The sequence below is a fragment of the Barbus barbus genome (assembly GCF_936440315.1).
Source record: "Barbus barbus genome assembly, chromosome: 48".
In the NCBI taxonomy this organism is placed as follows: Eukaryota; Metazoa; Chordata; class Actinopteri; order Cypriniformes; family Cyprinidae; genus Barbus; species Barbus barbus.
The window spans coordinates 5486547-5505282 of record NC_136726.1 but is presented as its reverse complement, the minus strand read 5'-3'; the positions used below and the strand labels follow the sequence as shown (position 1 = coordinate 5505282).

At 35.6% G+C, this 18736-nt stretch overlaps 1 protein-coding gene across 1 annotated transcript in view; it reads right to left on the bottom strand.

Moving 5' to 3' along the window:
- LOC306866589 (serine/threonine-protein kinase BRSK2-like) overlaps positions 1–18736 on the bottom strand; it is a gene marked incomplete at both ends in the record, with an annotated part of 232036 nt that overhangs the window by 54881 nt on the left and 158419 nt on the right. Inside the window, 2 exons of the mRNA XM_079411847.1 lie at positions 2694–2810; positions 12375–12515. Coding sequence (XP_079267973.1) covers positions 2694–2810; positions 12375–12515 — 258 coding nt within the window. The remainder of the gene's footprint in view (positions 1–2693; positions 2811–12374; positions 12516–18736) is intronic.

Below are 18736 nucleotides of genomic sequence, written 5' to 3'. Positions count from 1 at the left end.
TTATCGCTCTCACTCTCTCATACTGGTCACTGAAAGTTCAACATGGCACCTCATGGCAAAGAACTCTCTGAGGATCTGAAAAAAATAATTGTTGCTCTACATAAAGATGGAGTAGGCTATAAGAAGATGGCCAAGACCCTGAAACTGAGCTGCAGCATGGTGGCCAAGACCATACTGCGGTTTAACAGAACAGGTTCCACTCAGAACAGGCCTCGCCATGGTTGACCAAAGAAGTTCAGTGCACGTGCTCAGCGTCATATCCAGAGGTTGTGTTTGGGAAATAGATGTATGAGTGCTGCCAGCATTGCTGCAGAGGTTGAAGGGGTCGGGGGTCAGCCTGTCAGTGCTCAGACCATACGCCGCACACTGCATCAAATTATTCTGCATGGCTGTCGTCCCAGAAGGAAGCCTCTTCTAAAGATAATGCACAAGAAAGCCCGCAAACAGACAAGCAGACTAAGGACATGGATTACTGGAACCATGTCCTGTGGTCTGATGAGACGAAGATAAACTTATTTGGTTCAGATGGTGTCAAGCGTGTGTGGCGGCAACCAGGTGAGGAGTACAAAGGCAAGCGTGTCTTGCCTACAGTCAAGCATGCTGGTGGGAGTGTCATGGTCTGGGGCTGCATGAGTGCTGCCAGCACTGGGGAGCAACAGTTCATTGAGGGAACCATGAATGCCAGCATGTACTGTGACCATACTGAAACAGAGACTGGGCCGCAGGGCAGTATTCCAACATGATAACAACCCCAAACACACCTCCAAGACGACCACTGCCTTGCTAAAGAAGCTGAAGGTAAAGGTGATGGACTGGCCAAGCATGTCTCCAGACCTAAACCCTATTGAGCATCTGTGGGGCATCCTCAAACAGAAGGTTGAGGAACGCAAGGTAGCTCTGTGATTTCGTCATGGAGGAGTGGAAGAGGACTCCAGTGGCAACCTGTGAAGCTCTGGTGAACTCCATGCCCAAGAGGCTTAAGGCAGTGCTGGAAAATAATGGTGGCCACACAAAAATATTGACACTTTGGACATTTTCACTTACAAGCAGACTAATATATATATATATATGATGAAATATGTAGCAGATATTTCTGGACAGTTTTCATGAGATTTGCCTAATTAGTAACTACTTCTGACAGTTCACAATTTAGATGAAGGAAAACAAGCAGCTGATATGTGATGCAGACTGTGACAGTTTCATGAGTTAAAGATGTACATTTATAATGATGAAAAACAGGATATTTTTTGCTCGTTTGATTCAAAAATACTGAATATTCACTCTTCAAGACAAAGCTCCTTGCTAATCTGTCCCAACAGTTTGCAGAGATGCTGTTACTCATTTCATATAAAAAAAAAAAAATCATAACAGACCAATCATAAAAAAGCCAATCATAAGAGACATGATTCATATATTGACGTCTTAAAGGTACAGTAGCAAAAACCTGTTTAATGTGGGTCAGAGAGAGGATGGAAAATGCTTATGAAGAACTGAATTACTATCTATTTTCAATGTACTCCAGAGTTGCCTGTAACGATGAGTGAAAGCACATCACAGCAGAGTCACAATCGCATTTGTATTTGTGTCAGATTATATTATATATGGTGATTACACTTATTAGGGTCTTTCTAGATGTTTGTATTTTATTTTGTTCTCCTGAACTCCAGTTATATTGCTAGTTAAGCTTTCTTGATATTTTGGACCGAAAGAGTGAAATATTTAGGCCTAAATTTAAGATTTATGTATTTGAATTACACATTTTTTTTCATCCATTTAAATTACAGAGTTTTAACAAAGAAACTAACAAAATGCGATGCAGCAAATTAAATTAGTTACAGAATAAAACAAATTCATGGTTACAGAAATATTTACCATTGCATTTATATGATTATATTTAAAACGATCATATATAAAATGCATACAAATTGCTTAGAATAAGCAAACGTTCTCAATTCATTTGCTGCCCTATTTTTCGCTGTGCAAGTTTTACACTTAACTGTTTATTTATTTTATTTTTAATTAAAAAAACAATATTTATATTTATTATTTTTTTTGAACGTCCTTGAATCTGGATCTGCACTTGCCTGCGCCGCTGTGGAGGACGAGGAAGACCGTTTACGATTGTGAGCAAAACAATACATGATGTTTTGAAAGTAAAAATCTTTCCTGTAATTTGATTTTATTTAAATTTTCACAAAGCACTGCTTCAAACTGAATCAGCATAAATCTGTTTATTGTGAAAACAATTAAATTTATGCATTTAAAAAGTATGAACATGGTTAAATTTGCCTTGCTGTGTAACATGCAATATTTTATTAGTTAAGTAAGATTAAAACAAACGGGTTTATATACATACATATATATATATATATATATATATATATATATATATATATATATATATATATATATATACACACACAGTATAACCCAATTTATATAAACCTAGTAGTTAAAACACATTTACTTTGTTAGTAATATTACAGAAGTCTTACCAGTTTCTATGTATGCCTAACAAATATGCATCACATTAAGTTTATAAGATGTTTATGTTACTGTGTAATCCAAGTGGATGGACATTTTTCATATGCAATTACATCAATCTTAAATTTAGATCTAAAGATTTTCAGTCTGAGCTGAAGGCATTGACTGTCCTGATCATTAGTGTTATAATGACACTTGGTTTCACTCACCCACAGCTGGTTTCCAGCAGACTGTCTCCCACCTGCAGGGATGCCATGCCGAAATCTGCTATTCTGATGTTATTCTTCTCATCCAGCAACAGGTTCTCCGGCTTCAGGTCCCTGTGACTGTACAAGAGCAAATGAAGGAGAAGAAAACAAAATGTGAAAACTGTAGCTTGAGTTCTCACAGTAACACTGCATATTACAGTATATTTGGCCTTGTATCAGCTAGACTAGTTGCGTCCCTGAACTTGTAATGAGATTTCTTCTGTTTCTCTCTTTCAGCACTACTAGTCTACAAGAGCCTGTGGGAGCCCATCATGAGAGATGTGTCAGTGTGTGATGTTAAGTGCTCATCTGACCACAGGCGAACATGAATTAACAGCTTCCAACCATAGAAATGAATTAAAAACTTTCTCTTAATTAACTTGCTGCCCCACTTTTCACTGTGTGAAGCAAGATGACAGTTTTGAAGACTTTTTCAAATAAACAAGTGTTGTGAAAAAATAAAACAAAACAAAACACAAAAGCAAAACCAAAAAACTAAGTAAAACACAAACAAAACAAAGCAAGGCAAAACAGTGCAAAATAAACAACACAAAAAACAAAATGACAAAACAAAAAGCAAAACAAATATAAAAGCAAAAAGTAAAGAAGAAAAAAAAGAGCAAAACGAAGCAAAACAACACAAACCAATAACAAAAAGCAAGGCAAAACGAAAACACAAAAAGCAAAAAAAGCAAGGCAAAAACACAAAACAAAGTAAAATAACAAAAACAAAAGGCAAAAAATAAAACAACAAACAAAACAAAAAACAAAGCAAGGCAAAACAGTGCAAAACAAAACAAACAAACACAAAACAGAGCAAAATAACAAAACAAAAAGAAAAAGAAATATAAATATAAAACAAAAAGCAAAGCAAAAAAAAAAAAAAAAAAAACAAGCAAAAACAAAGCAAGGAAAAACAATGCAAAACAAAAACACAAAAAGCAACAAAAAAGCTAGACAAAATAAAGCAAAATAAAGCAAAAAGCACGGCAAAATAACAAAACAAAAGGCAAAACAACAACAAAACAAATCAAGGCAAAAAAACAACAAGGCAAGTCAACAAAGCAAAATGACAAAATGCAAAACAAAGCATGTTTTGAATGTTTAAATGTAACAAAATAAATAGAGAAATTGTGAAAAACATGACAAAAAAAATAACAGCTCAAATTAATACTTATTTAAAAAAAAAAAAAAATCTAGTCTACTTAATTTCAGGTAAATTAGCCTAACAAAGTTGCCTGAACAAACTTAGATTTTAGAAAGTGAATAATTTATGCGATTACTGATGCAAGATTTTTTGTTTTGCTGTGTGCTGATTCATTGTTAAATATTTGTAGCGTTGTGTGGTATTTTTAATTGATGCTCATTGATTCTCAATATCGTTGATATTTAATTGATCATTCTTAATGTGTCTCTATATTAATGTAATTTCTTTACTTTGCAAGATGTTCACTTCATCACAGAAGAAATTTAACTTTTAGTCTGCGAAAATTTAGAGTGACAGTGTCACTCCAAATGGGCATAAAACGAACACACAAACATATTATGAACCCGAATCTCACATGGGCTAATAAAAGTGAGTATGAAGAGATTTACGCCTCAACGACGTTCATGGGACAAATTGCAGAGGTGGGGTTTATTAGCTGTCACACCGGTAACATCCATAACGGCTCTTTAAAGTCACTTGCTGACATATTAATGTTGTAATCTCTCCTGAACAGAAACTGTGTGTTGATATGATCAGCGGCTGACCGTATATTTTCCTAATCAAAGAGCAGTGAGGTTAATTTCAACGCCTCTGGTCTGCAGGTTAATGGAGAAACGGGGCAAATCGATCTGCATGTTAGTTTGGTTTTTGATAGGATCAGGTTTGTATTTGCCACCGAGGCACCAAATGTTTCCCTCAGTCCGCCAAGTAAATTGCATATTTATTGGCCCAGTGATAGTTTAAAATTGTAACACACATGTTGTTATGTTGTTTGCTGATAGAGATCTGCATTTAAATGATGCTTAATATATTTTTTATGGTTCCAATCAGTTCTGGCTGAAGTGTTTCTTCCTATAAAAACCTAATAAAGAGTATCTGTTTAGCATCTTTATGTCGAAGGATTGCTGTATTTATTATTATAAATACAAACATGGTGGGAAACGTGGCCTGCTGGGTCATGCCAGTTCTGATGTGTTGTGTTTTGGTGCTTATCTGCATACGACAGAAGTTTAAACGCAACTTTATTTCTGAAACCAAGCCATCCTACCACCTTCATGTCTTCTCTAGTCGTATTTAATAAAACAGCAAAAAGCTCATTGGAATGAATGAAAAAATGAATGAATGAATGTCTGGAATGGATGAATGACTAAATTTGTAAATAAAACGAATGGGAAAATATAATAAATGAAATAAAAAAATAAAGAAAATGAACAAATGATTTAAAATGATTGAATGAATAAATAAACAAACAATAAATTTCAATGAATAAATGATTAAATCAAATAAATGTTTTGAATGAATTAATGGAAATGAATTAACAAATATTCTTGAATGAATGAATAAATCAAATAAATAAAATTAAATTAAATAAACGAGCAATGAATTACTGAATAAATCAAATAAATCAACATTGAAATTAAATGATCACTAAAATAATTTTTAAAAGAATGAACAACTAAATAAATAATTTTTAAATGAATTAAATAAATTAACAAATATTTTTAAACAATAAATGAATTAATGAATACAATGAATGAACAGTAGTTTTACAGTAATTGATTATTAAATATATTTTAAGTGAATGAACGAATGAATGAAAGAATAAAATAATGAATGAACAAATATTATTGAAAGAATTAACAACTAAAATTGATAATGATTAAATAAACTGTTTTGAATGAATGAAAATTGACTTTTATTTTCAAATGAATAAAAGATTAAATGTTTTAATTGAATAAAATAAAATGCATAAACAAATATTCTTTAATTAATTAATTAATCAATAAAATGAAAGTAAATATTTTAAATGAATTAATTAATATGAACAAATGTTTTTAAAAATGTCTGTAAATAGATAAGTTAAATAACGAAATATGCTTCAATGAATGAATAAATGAATGAACAACAAAAGAATACATTTTTAAATGAGTAAAATGAATACATATTTATAAAGAAATAAATTGGCCCAATTAGCACTCAAACAAGCTTTACATTATTGTAATGTAAAGAGCAGCAGGTGGCACATGCAATAGTACATTAGCTATCTTAATTACATGCTGTTCACAGCGGTCTAATTATGAGAGAGTTTAATTACAGAACATGTATGTCTACATGTGTAGTGGTGCTTTGGCTTTTCTGCATGCTGGCTATTTAATGTTGGCTAATTTACTTTCTTAATACATATTCTTGGTATTATGTGCACAATTTCTCAGTACACACTGAGCTCAAGAACACTTTCCCTACTCAGTGACATACAACAAAATTCGAAGACCCTCTGTAAAGGGTGACAAGGAGCTCCGCCCACAACTTATGACATCATGCATTTATATCAGGTACAAAATAGAGGAATATTAGTTTTAACCAACAGGTGCCAGTGGTGCAATTCTCAACATTTAACTGAAAACTCTAGGAATGCTTACTTTTATGATGCAATCCATTCCCAATAGATCAAATCAAATCATGTACCACTTTTTTTAAAAGGCATAGTTCACCAAAAACATAGCTGGCAATTTATGCAGTCTCAGGCCATCCAAGATGTAGATGAATTTGTTTTTATAGTATAGGATTTGGAGAAATGTAACAATACATCATTTACTCGTCACCAGTGGATCCTCTGCAGTGAATGGGTGCCGTCAGAATGAGAGTCCAAACAGCTGAGAAAAACATCACAATAATCTACACCACTCCAGTTCATCAGTTAACATCTTGTGAAGCAAAAAGCTACATGTTTGTAAGAAACAAAGTTTTTTTTACACAATTTTAGCCTGTGGAGTCTGTAATCCATAAGAACGCTTTCTCCATTGAAAAAAAACCCTGTCTTGCCTGAATCAGGAGAGAAATATGCACAGAAGCGATGGTTAAACATCAAAAGTTAAAAATATTAAAGATGGATTTGTTTCTTACAAACACACGGCATTCCACTTTTCAAGTCATTAATTGATGGACAGGTGTGGTGTGGATTATTGATGTTTTTATCATTTTTTTGGACTCTCATTATGACGGCACCCATTCACTGCAGAGCATCCATTGGTGAGCAAGTGATGTAATGCTACATTTCTCCAAATACTATGAAGAAACAAACTAATGCATTTTGACAGCAAGACAAAAGTGATCGTATTTTTCCACCAAAAGCCAAACATGATGATTATCATCCATTACCACTGACAGTTTTCCACACATTCCCTGAATTGACAGCTGGGATTTCACTGTGGGATCCAACACAGTGGCAACCTACAAAACCATTACAAGAGTTGAGATCTCATCCAAAACGTTCTCTAGTGGCACATAAAAACCTTTTAACACAGTTGGGCACTCAGAAAGCCAAATAACAGAAGCAAAGAAAGTGCATTTGTACTGATTTCAGATTTCTTAAACGATCTCCTTGTGACTCTTATTACCGCTGAGAGATTGAGGGGGTCCTACTGTACAGATCTTCATATTTGGCCATTATTTCTGAGTGTCAAGTGAGTCAATATAGGAAGAATCAGTAAAAATGGACTGGGGGAGGTTTTCTTTCCTTTCAGACAGACTGCTTGTTATATATGTATACTCTGTCTGACAGCTGTTGTCATACATGGACTCTATTAGTATGTATATTTGGAAGAATATTCATGTCTAGCAGCTCCAGAAGGACGATTTCGTAGGTGGACAGAAAGACACTGAATGAGCAGTCAGCCTTCAGCTTTTAAAACATCTAAACCGTTATGCTTCAAATAGCCATGTCAATCTGTCAATCACAATAAATAACCAGCACCCATTTAAAAAAAGGTCTAGGCCTACATTTCAGGAGAGATTATGTATGGACACTCAACGGTAGAACATGTGCTCTGTTCCAAAAGCAGGTAAAGCAGGACCGGCAAATAGCCCTTGACGCAATGGATTCAAATGGAGTTTGATGTTAGCATGTTGCTATGCTAAAAACATGATAAGATGTGTAGGAAGACCAAATGTCTTATTTTTCCTGGACATGTCCTGTTTGGGATTTCTAAATTTCCTATGTCTGGGTTTTGGCTTTGTTTTCCTATTGTTTTCATACTTGCAGAAGATAATGACTGAATAGTAGTTTGACCAATAGCGTTCCCCCACGCGAAACTCTCGACTGTGCAGATTCCTATTTAAATGACTGGATGTCACCTGCAAATTTTTGTCAAATAAGTGTGAACATACCTATACTGTATTGAGCATAAAAATCCACAACACTAAATAATGGGGAAAATAGTACATTTTTAAATTAAGTTAATAATTTCTATTGACACTTGAAATGAAATGTTCAATGACTGGCGATAAATGTTAATGCTCAATTACAGAAAACATGAGATAAAAATGTTTTTATACTGAAGCAACCATGTTAAGTTAACTTGCTTCTACAAGTCTTTGAGATCTTTTATTGTGACTCGTGTTTAACAGGACTCATACTAGAGCATTTCACTTCACAAGTGTTGCTGTACCGGGTGCAATTAACCCAAAAAAGGTGAAAAATGGAGGTGAAAATTATTGTAATTATGCATACAATGGTTAATTAGTGTAATTAATGCACATACTGAAGCATAAATATGCTGCCTACCATTTGGACCAGCCGTCACACACACCTGTGATGCCTTAAAATGCTGTCTAAGCAGGTTATCGAAAATATATAAGCTGTGTTTGTGGGCAAAGAGAACTATAAAAAAATGACAGACAACAAAAAGACAGACTGCAAGACAAACTGTGAGACGAATAATGAAATGGGAAAGGACGGACGTGTAAAACGAGAACATTGGGTGGGTATTTCTCCCATCATCCCCTGCTGACTGTCCCAGCATGAGATCAGAGGGGCCGGGCGGCTCTCAGTCACATATGAAGTAAGCAAACAGCCGGGAAAGTATGACAGCATGACAGGGACATTTTTCATGGCTGCTGCAGCATACTGCCCTACTGCTGCTCTGTGTGAGGCCTGCAGCTCTGAGAAATGAAGCAGGGACCAGAGACGGCAAGACATGGAGTCTGTGGGGCTCAGCAGACACACTAAAGGTGCACAAAAGAGAACTTTATTGCTGATCTGAGATCAGTGTGTGGCTGCCATTCATCATATATGACACTCACATGATGGTATGTGTTTAGAACAGAAAGATTGTGTTGAGATTGCATGTTTTATTTTTGTTAATTGTATCCAGTTTCTTGTTTTATTTAAATAATATATCTTTTTATTTTTTCCATTTGCACTATTTAAGTGTGTGTGTGTGTATACAAACCCTGATTATACTGTATATTAATACATTTGATGAGACAAATACACTTATATAATTTATAATATACATTCTGAAGTGAAATAAAACTATACTATAACTTTAGACCATATATTTAAAATGATAACTTCATGTATATTCCACTTCACATTATTTCCTGTTTGGTCCTTCATATATGGAAATATTGATAATGAAAAATAGTCTATTTTTGACAACAAATTCATGAAAATGATACATATGCATATTCAAGCATGTTTTAAGAATGTGAAATTAAAAATTAAACTATAAAATATACATTGACAGAGAACTATTGATAAAGGAATGGTACCATGGTTTGTTTGCATTTGTTTATTTATTATTATTATTATTAATATTTGTATTTAGCTAGTCCATTTACCATGGTAACACCATCATATCCTTTGAGATATGTAAACACCATGGTACATGATTATTGTAATTATTCAGTTCCATAGTAAATATCAAAGTACCACAGTATATCTGGCTGGCAGGACTATCATCTGCTAATAAAAAATAAAAAAAATTGTGCAAAGATGCCTCCCAGTCTAGTTTCTCCAGTCTTAGTTCCCAGTCCTAGTCTTGTTCTTTGCCTGATTTTCCATGTATCCTAGCCTGTGTATCTCGATTCTGTGTTTCCCTGCCTACTCTGGATTTTGCTTGCTCTGGATTACCCCTGTTGTCGCACCCTGTTTGGATATAGTTTGCCCCTCGTCTGGACTATAGTCTGTCTGTTGGATTTCCTGTTTGCCTTGCCCTCTGGATTACGTTTGCTGTTGACTGACCCATGCCTGTCTCTGGATTACTCTTTGTCTTACCTGTGCTATATCTGTTTGCTGGTGTTCGACCCTTGCCTGTCTTGACCATGTCTTTGAATAAAGTTTTGCATTTGGATCCACACGTCTCTCTCAGTCGCCTCGTTACACAACCCTTGAGACATGGAAAGTTGTTGCAGATGGATGGACAGAGGTTTCAAGATGGTAGAATCTAATTAGGGGTATAATTTTGATTTTCAAACCTCTGAGAATCTAGCTGCATGATGGTGTGTGTTTACAACAGAAATATTCTAGAGGGGTTTCAAAGGGTCAGCTTGTTCTGTTTATTGTGAAGATGATTTTGGACAATTGTGTATGACTCTTTCTATGCAAAATCCCAAAAAAATTTAACCCCCCCCCCCCACACACACACACAGAAAAAATAAAAGAAATACTACCACAGTAGTACCACCTGATACAGTCAAAGTACCATGGTACCACCACAGTACTTTTTCTAAGGTAATTTTTTCATCTTGCCAGTAATATGGATGCAAAAAATGCAAATGTGTATATACACTGATTACCCATAATACCTCTCTTTTATCTCTAAATAAATCAGTTTGATATCACCCTCTCACGTTAAATAATAGTATTTGCTTGTTTATCCAGGTGTCAGTGTTTCAGAGCTGCAGCTCAAAGCAAAGATTCTGCCTTCAAGTCACCGTTGTCTGAATGATCATATTTACGAGATGAGAGCACATGAACGGCACCATAATCCTCTAAAAATGTATTTGTGGCACTGCCAGAAGTTTGCCACAGGGGCTTCCTGAACACTATGCTAATGTCTTAATTAGCAGTGGGGAAACTGGAGATTTCTGGGTTTCTGAGATTTCTGAGGCAAAATCATACCAGAACCTAATTGGTATTGATGATAAAGAGGTTATGTACTGTTGATGAAGAACTTGCAGAAAATCATTCTCTAATGACCGTCCTTTGCTCTTCGTTTTGCGTTTTGTCTCATTAGCATTTGGAAAAAATAGAGAAAGGTCCATTTGGATTCGACCAAAATCATTTTAACGCACATCATGTTGTAATTTATCGTAAGCAGGAACTTCGCAGAAGGTCTTGAAAGCAGCATAAGTGCATTTATGGGGGTTAAAGACCATTTCACAGTATTTGTCCAAAGTTTGCTTCAGTGCAACAAGGCATTTGCAAAACAAAAGGCCCGATTAAAGCTGATGACGTGGTTCAGAAGTCAATATTTGCTAATGATGTTTGTAAAAGAACATGATCATTATACATCGTCGGTTAAGCCCTCACCTTTTTCAATTTTCATAACCCTTGTTTTATGCTTCAGTGAACCAAACAGGACCAATTATCAAAAACAAACGAAAATACCAGCTTACAGAAATAACAGCCTCAGATATTTTGTCAAATTAAATGCGCTTACGCTGTGGTTTTATTGTGATGGCAAACTGTAATCAATGCAGAGTTTTTGGTTTAAAAAGTGCAAAAGCCACTGATGTGTGATAAGCTATCAAGAAGCTCATGAACACGGTTCAATTTTACTTTGAGTTAAAAAACATTTTGTCTTCAACTGATGTGGTCATGCTGTTCTGGCATATAATTAATAGCCTGGAAACACACAAAACGTGTCACTCAATCCTCACTTGGACATGCAAATTGGAAATATCACATCCAAAAAGCAGTTCAGATGAGGACTCTGATCATAAATCAAGAACAGAAACTATAAGAGGCGACGTGACTTGCTTTGCCTTTCCTTGGACGTCTTTTGAGAGAAAAAAAGAGCTTGAGTCTGATATCTTGATATGGTTATAATCGAAAGCCCCGGGGTATGAATATGAATTTAACGAGCACAAGAGGGAAGAGCTCTCGCCAGCTCGCCGGTCGCCTCTAATCTATTAAGTGTGAAAAAGGTGGGAAAGACTAGGCTGGACTGGCTTTTAGGACGCATTGCTGAGGTTTTGTGTTAGGATCAACTCTTCTTTTGTGTTTTCTGTCTGCTTATTCAACCCTAATTCAGTACACATTTCAACCTTGTTTGTGTAATACCTTTGGATTAAGGTTGGAGACCAAATGTTCCCAACAACAAAAAATAAAATAAAAAATGATGAGACAAACAAACAAATCAAAAGAATTAATAATTAATTTCAACCCTAATAAACTTCACATTTTTGACTTGTTTGTGTAGCATTGTTTGTTTGTTCTCAAATGGATGGATGGACAGATAGCAGGATAGATATCGAATGATTGGACAAGGATGGATGGATGGATGGATAAAGAAAGCTCTTGACACAAAAAGAGATCTTGGCACAGTTTGTAGTGGCTTATTGCTTTACGTGCCTCAATCCGAGAACATGACCATATTGATTTTAATTAAAACACATCAACATGTTCAGGAATGACTGGTCACACTCACCATATTGAGTGACTGTGGCAGAAGTCCAGAGCTGAGATGATCTGTCTGAAGAACTTTCGAGCTTCTTTGGGTGTTAATCGGCCTTTCTTTACCAGATAGTCAAACAGCTCTCCACCCGACACGTGCTCTAAAACCAAATACCTGCAAACAGAAACAAGACAGAGAGAAATAACATAATAGACCCTGACATAATCCTTACTGAAACAGGGAGTTTGTGCAGGACATATAGATGAGCCAGACTTTGCTTAATATAACAGTCAGCACCCTTTTGTGTACGATAAACCATGGCTGAATTTGGAATAGCAAGCTTTGCATACTAGATATAAAAATGAACTAAAAATATTAAGGAAGTATGCTAGCATGTTATTCCAAATTCAGCCCATGACTTACTTGCAATTGACCTATCGGTAAGCCCCGCCCCCCTTAGTTACTGTTGCTCACTCGGACAAACAAATGGAGTTGCTAACTGTCTTACAATGACAGCTGCAGTGTGAAAACCTTGTCACAGAATGATTTTTTTTTTAATTGAACACAGAAGGACCATCATTCATATGCCATGGAGGGATAGATAAAATAAATATGTAAAAACACAGATCACGATACAAACAGGAGAAGCCTTATGTTACGATTGTCACGATTGCAATGACAACATCCTGGATAAACACCGTTCATGTAATGCAGTGTAAGATTAAGGCACTAAAATGTAGACCTTTGTTTATGTGATTTTGACCTACACTGTACATGACGTGAGAACAGTCCGCCATTTATGTTTGTATGTTAGCATGGACTCACTAACTTTAACGTTAGCTAGTTTTAGCCAGAGATACCTTGCTGAAACGCAAGATGACATTAACGGTCTGCTTGAGCAGATGAAAATTGTAAATGAGAGTACGGCAACCAGAAAATGAACATTTTCAATTTCACTGGGATTGGGGTTGAATGCTTAGGAACATTTTACTCTGTTTTGTTTGGGTTTATGAAATGGAATAAAGTATAAAGTATAATAAGTACCCAAAGCACATCGTTTTATTATTTTTGTAGCATAAACACCATCAAACCGATCAAAGCTTCCAATGTTTCTCTATAGCGCTGAAACCTAAAGATGTCCGAGTTCATGTGCAACTGATACTCAACTGCCATTGGCTCATCCAGGGGCGTCATGCACTCATGATTTTTGAGGGGGCACGTGGCGGGATGGGGTCATGCTTGTCATGTGACACAGCAGCCACGATAGCACTTGTATAACTGATATAGGTTTATGTTTTATTTATTTTTTTACTTTTTATTCAAAATATTTACAAACCTGTTAACTATATCAGGAAATATCTTGATTCTAAAATATGTGTAAGTAAATGCGTTTTGCACCTTTATAGATTGTTATTTGATCAATAAATGGTGATGGGCAAAGTAAACTAATAGTGTAATCTATTAACTATACATAAAAGCCCTAATTTTTACTTAAGTACCAGATATGGGTGTCATGCCATAAAATATTTTTAATACGACTTTGTATTTAATGTGAATTTAATAACAATATTGTAAGTTACTAATTATAACACTTTCATTTTACAGAGAGCATAGAACATTTACATTATCAAAGAACATTTTCACTCAGTCTAGCCAGAGTTCAGGCACTCTCAAAAACTCCCATTAAAATCACTGAAGCTGTTCACACTGTGAAATGAATATCTTAAATTAGTATTTTGTACGCACATTTGCACTTTGTTGTTTCTGATGAGAGAATTCGACAGATAATTTAGTCAGCTACTAAGTGAACAAAACACCGTTTCAGCGATGACTCATCTGAATGTCTCTGGCCATTGCATTCATAAGCTCAACAGAATCGTGAGTGATTGGTTATAATGCACAGTGCTATAAAAACGCATCTATATCTGGCTCAGCGCCAACCAGCGAATACAGATTTGAATTTAGCAGCTGATGCTGTGCCGCACTGAAAAATCTAATCACAAATGATTGTATCAAATACAAAAAATATTATTCGGCTATTTTTTGTCTTTTGGAAGCTGCATTCAAAATCCACTTGGCTCAGAAATCTGAGGGGGCACGTGCCTCCTCACTTTGAATGGGCATGACGCCTCTGGGCTCATCTGCGTTCGAGGGGAGGGGCTTACCGATAGGTCAATTGTTAGTCAGTGGCAGTTGGTATAGAGTGCAACTGTTGGGTTTCGCTGGTAAAAAAAAAATAAAAAAAAATTATAATCAAAATTTTTTTTTCATTAGGTGAACTGATTTTGTACGATAATTTATAAACCTTTAAAGAAAGACCTACTGTAAGCTATGAGGTTGTAATCGATAGTACATGCTTTTTTTCAGCCATCAGGCTGCATTATTTATACATATTTTTAAATAATCACATTCAATAGCAGAATTCCTGGTGTAAACCTACATTACCCATAATTCTGCTGAGGAATTTCACCAATCAGTGAAGATCTCTTTTAACACCCTTTAAGCACAAATTATGTAATGTGGCTCCATCCAAAATCACATACTTCCCTACTATTAGGCAAAAAACTTAACTATCAAATGAGGCCACAAGAGAGAATTTGCAGTAAATCAAGCAACTGACGAATGTAGATTACATTCATAGTCAACAGTGTACATTCTCCATCATTTATAATTTATTTATGTCATTCGCAATGCTTCATGGGATTGTAGTTCTTTCCCTCGTGGACTAAAAATTGATTGGGTAGAAATCTGGACTAGACCAGGGGCCTGTACCATGAAGCCGGATTAGGTGGCTAGCCAGCTATGTTTCAGCTTAGTTTCCGCCAACCCTGGGTTTTAGGTACTATGAAAGTAGCTCGGCTTTAATCGGTGTTCGTTGCCATGGTATCTTACGCTGCACAGCTAACCTGCTCCGGGGCAGGTTATGTTCTGGTTTAGAGATCTCAATCTGAAATTTGACCAATCAGCTTCAAGCAAAGGGACACATCTCTGACGCAATAAAGCCACTCCTCCAGTTTCTCTTACTCCAAATTAAAGGACACTACATAAAACATTTTTAAAGATAAAATCATGTGATTTTTAGACATGATTATTTTTTATTATTTATATAATTAGTATACCCTTAATCCATTACACAAGACAGCTTAATTTAATAGTAATTATTAAGCTTTTATTTTAAATTAATATAAACATAGATAATATGCAATATAAATACGTTTTAGAATCAATAGCTGTAAACATGACTACATATGAGTTTCAATTTTTAAGTGTTGTTATATCTATAAATATTATAAACTTTACAAATTTTACTTGCACTTATATGGTAAGATAAGTTTTCCTCTTTAATGGATCGATTGTTTCATTTTGCTGTGTAAATGTGTTTAAATTCTTCATATTGTTCAATCTTTTAATCTTTGGTAGTGAATTCGCACTGACTCTCTCACGAGAAGTGAATCCCAGTTTCAAGGCATGTGATTGGCTGCTCATTATGATGTCACACTTTCATGTGCACAAGCTCCATTAACTCAGGATCAAGCCTGAGTTGACAGAGAAAGTTGATGATCAGCTTCATGGTACCAACAAAGCCGGATTGAACTGGTTTGGTTTTGTCAACTCAAAACTAATCCTGTAACCCTGAGTTTGTTTAGCCACCATCATGGTACAGGCCCCAGGAGTCGTCAATATTTTAGGTACATTTTTAAACATTTCAGTTTGTAAATATTTAGGAGAACACTAGCATGTAAAGTGAATAGCATCAAAGCTAACAAATGTGGATTTCATGAAGTCTATACAGAAACCTTGTTAACAGAACTAATGCTTTCCTCAAGATGCTTTTCAAAGCATCTATTACAATCTCAAAGAGAATAGAAAATTGCATCCTCCTAGTATGGGAGATATTCATTTAAACAAGCAAACAGCGTCGAGAGTGATTCTCTTTGGTTGAAGGTTGTACCCCTGATAGCACACGTACATCTCTGAGACGTCTATTTGATGTCTGCATGCTGAGAAATACTGGACTGACAGCATCCGTTCTACAGCGGCCGAGCGGCGAGAACTGAGAGCGCACAATGGAAGGTGAGTGTGAAGATAAAAGGGATACCAGCAAGTAAACACAATAAAACTTTTAGTTAGTTTTAGTTTAGTTTTTTTTTAAGTCTCCTTGGCGATAACGTGCTGTTATGGTTTGAAATTAGGCTGTTTCTGAAAGATGTTCTTGTCAGGGAAAGTTTGGAGTGACTAGAGTTAAATCTTCAAATACAAACACACACACTACGAGTCAAAAGAAGCGAGTCATAAACAATAATGAAACAACATTTGAGCATGTGTGTGTTACTCTGCCAAGCCAAAACAATAGCCAGCGAGTGGTTTGTATCTGTGTCTAGATGCTGACAGCTTGGTGTCATAGCTTGATTTACCTCCACTCGATTCTTTCTTTTTGCTACTAAACTGAATCTCAAGCCATTAAATTTACCACTCTGTTTCATCACTGTCAATGCATTTTCTAATGCTCAAACAATACAAACGCAAGTGTGAGATTGCTTTTTCACAATAGCTCAATACACAAGTTAATGCTTAGATACTTACATCTTAGACATATATTGCGATTTATTTAGTCTTTTTTACTCCATTAACAAAACTAGTTCTAACGGAAGTAACAACAATCATTGCAGCTGCTCGGAGCAATGCATAAGAGGTGTTTTCAATCATTGTTTGAACAAATCGATTGAGTGAATAATTCAGTGACTACTGACGTAACCTGATAGAGTCACTGAAAAGAAGTGTTAAGAACACAACACTGTTATATAGCATAGAATGACTGTCATATTCATATACCATGTTTTTAGCATCGTAAAAACAATAAACATGGGAAAATAGTGCCATATTACCATGATAAGTGATGTGAATAAAACCCGTGGAGTGCCTCAAAATTGACAAAAATACATCGAATTGACGAGGTGAACAGAAACAAACAACACGATTTGTAGTGTAAGATTACTTTTACATAAAAGTGCAAATTAATAAAAGAGAATCACATTGGCATTGTTTTGTATTTTTTGCCCCATTAGCAAAATAGCTCTAAAAGAAGTCACAACAATCATTCAAAGCATCTCTAAATAACACAGTAGAAGTGATTCAGCTCTTAAAGAGCCCCTATTATGGGTAATGAAAGGTTCATATTTTGGTTTTGGGAGTCCCCAACAACAGGTTGACATGCATGCAAGGTCAAAAATACTTTCATTGTCTTATAATATGTAATTATTTTTTACCTTACTTGCTCAACGACTCCCAAACGATTCGCTCAACGATTCATTTTTCCAAACCCCTCCTTTCCGTGACGCTAATCTGCAGTGATTGGGCCGATTGGTCTCATTTTTATTTCATCATGCCTATAATGCCTGATAATGCTGCGTTTGTGAGCGCAGTGCTGATTTGTGTACAGCATTACTGGTGAAACCACTATTTTTACCGCTCCAAATGCGGCACCTAGTGGCAAAGAACAAATCTGCATTTTCATTCAGACTAAGGCAATAAAACCAACAAGTGGGCGGGCAATTTGCTAATGTTTCATGTTGACGTCAACATGAAATGGCTTGGGATTAGTTTTAAAAATGACTTGCTTCAATGATTCAGGGTCGACTCTTTATTTGAGAGACAAGAACTTTATACACGGTGCACTTTCAGATTGAAAATTTTCGTAGGATGGTTTCATTTACTTAGAGATGTGTTTCACACTGCATGAAAGGTAATTTTCAAAAATCCATAATAGGGGCACTTTAATGAATATGTCAGTCCTCTGTCGTGTGTGTCATGTGTTCCCGCCTCGTATCCATATTTGGTTTGTTTCCTGTCCTTGTTTAATGTGATCATTAGTTAATTCTTGTCCAGCTGTGTTCGTCTCATTATCTATGATTAACCTGTGTATTTATAGTCCTGTCTGTTCAGTTAGATTTTGTCTGGTCTACTCGTTACTCCCCGGTGTTCCTGTCTGTGTCAGCCTTGCCTTGTCTTGCTCTGTATTGTTTGGAGTTATTAAACACTGTATTTTGAGTTTACTCCTCGTCTGCATCTCGTTCCTCCCTGCTGTGTGCACCGTGACAGAATCAGTGTTTGAACAAATTGGTTGAGTGAACGATTCAATTAAATCACTTGTCGCCACCTAGTGAAAGTCACTGATAGAAGAAATAACACCATGACACTGTGTTATATAGCTAGAATGAGTCGTATTCACATACCATGGTAAGAATGGTAAACATGGTAAAAAAGTACATATTACCATGATACTAAGTGATGTAAAAAAAAATATGTATAAAACTCATGCGGTGCTTCAAACTGAAGAAAATATAAACAAGTGAGTGATGAGGTAAACATAAATCATTTTTATGAAGATTTCTTGA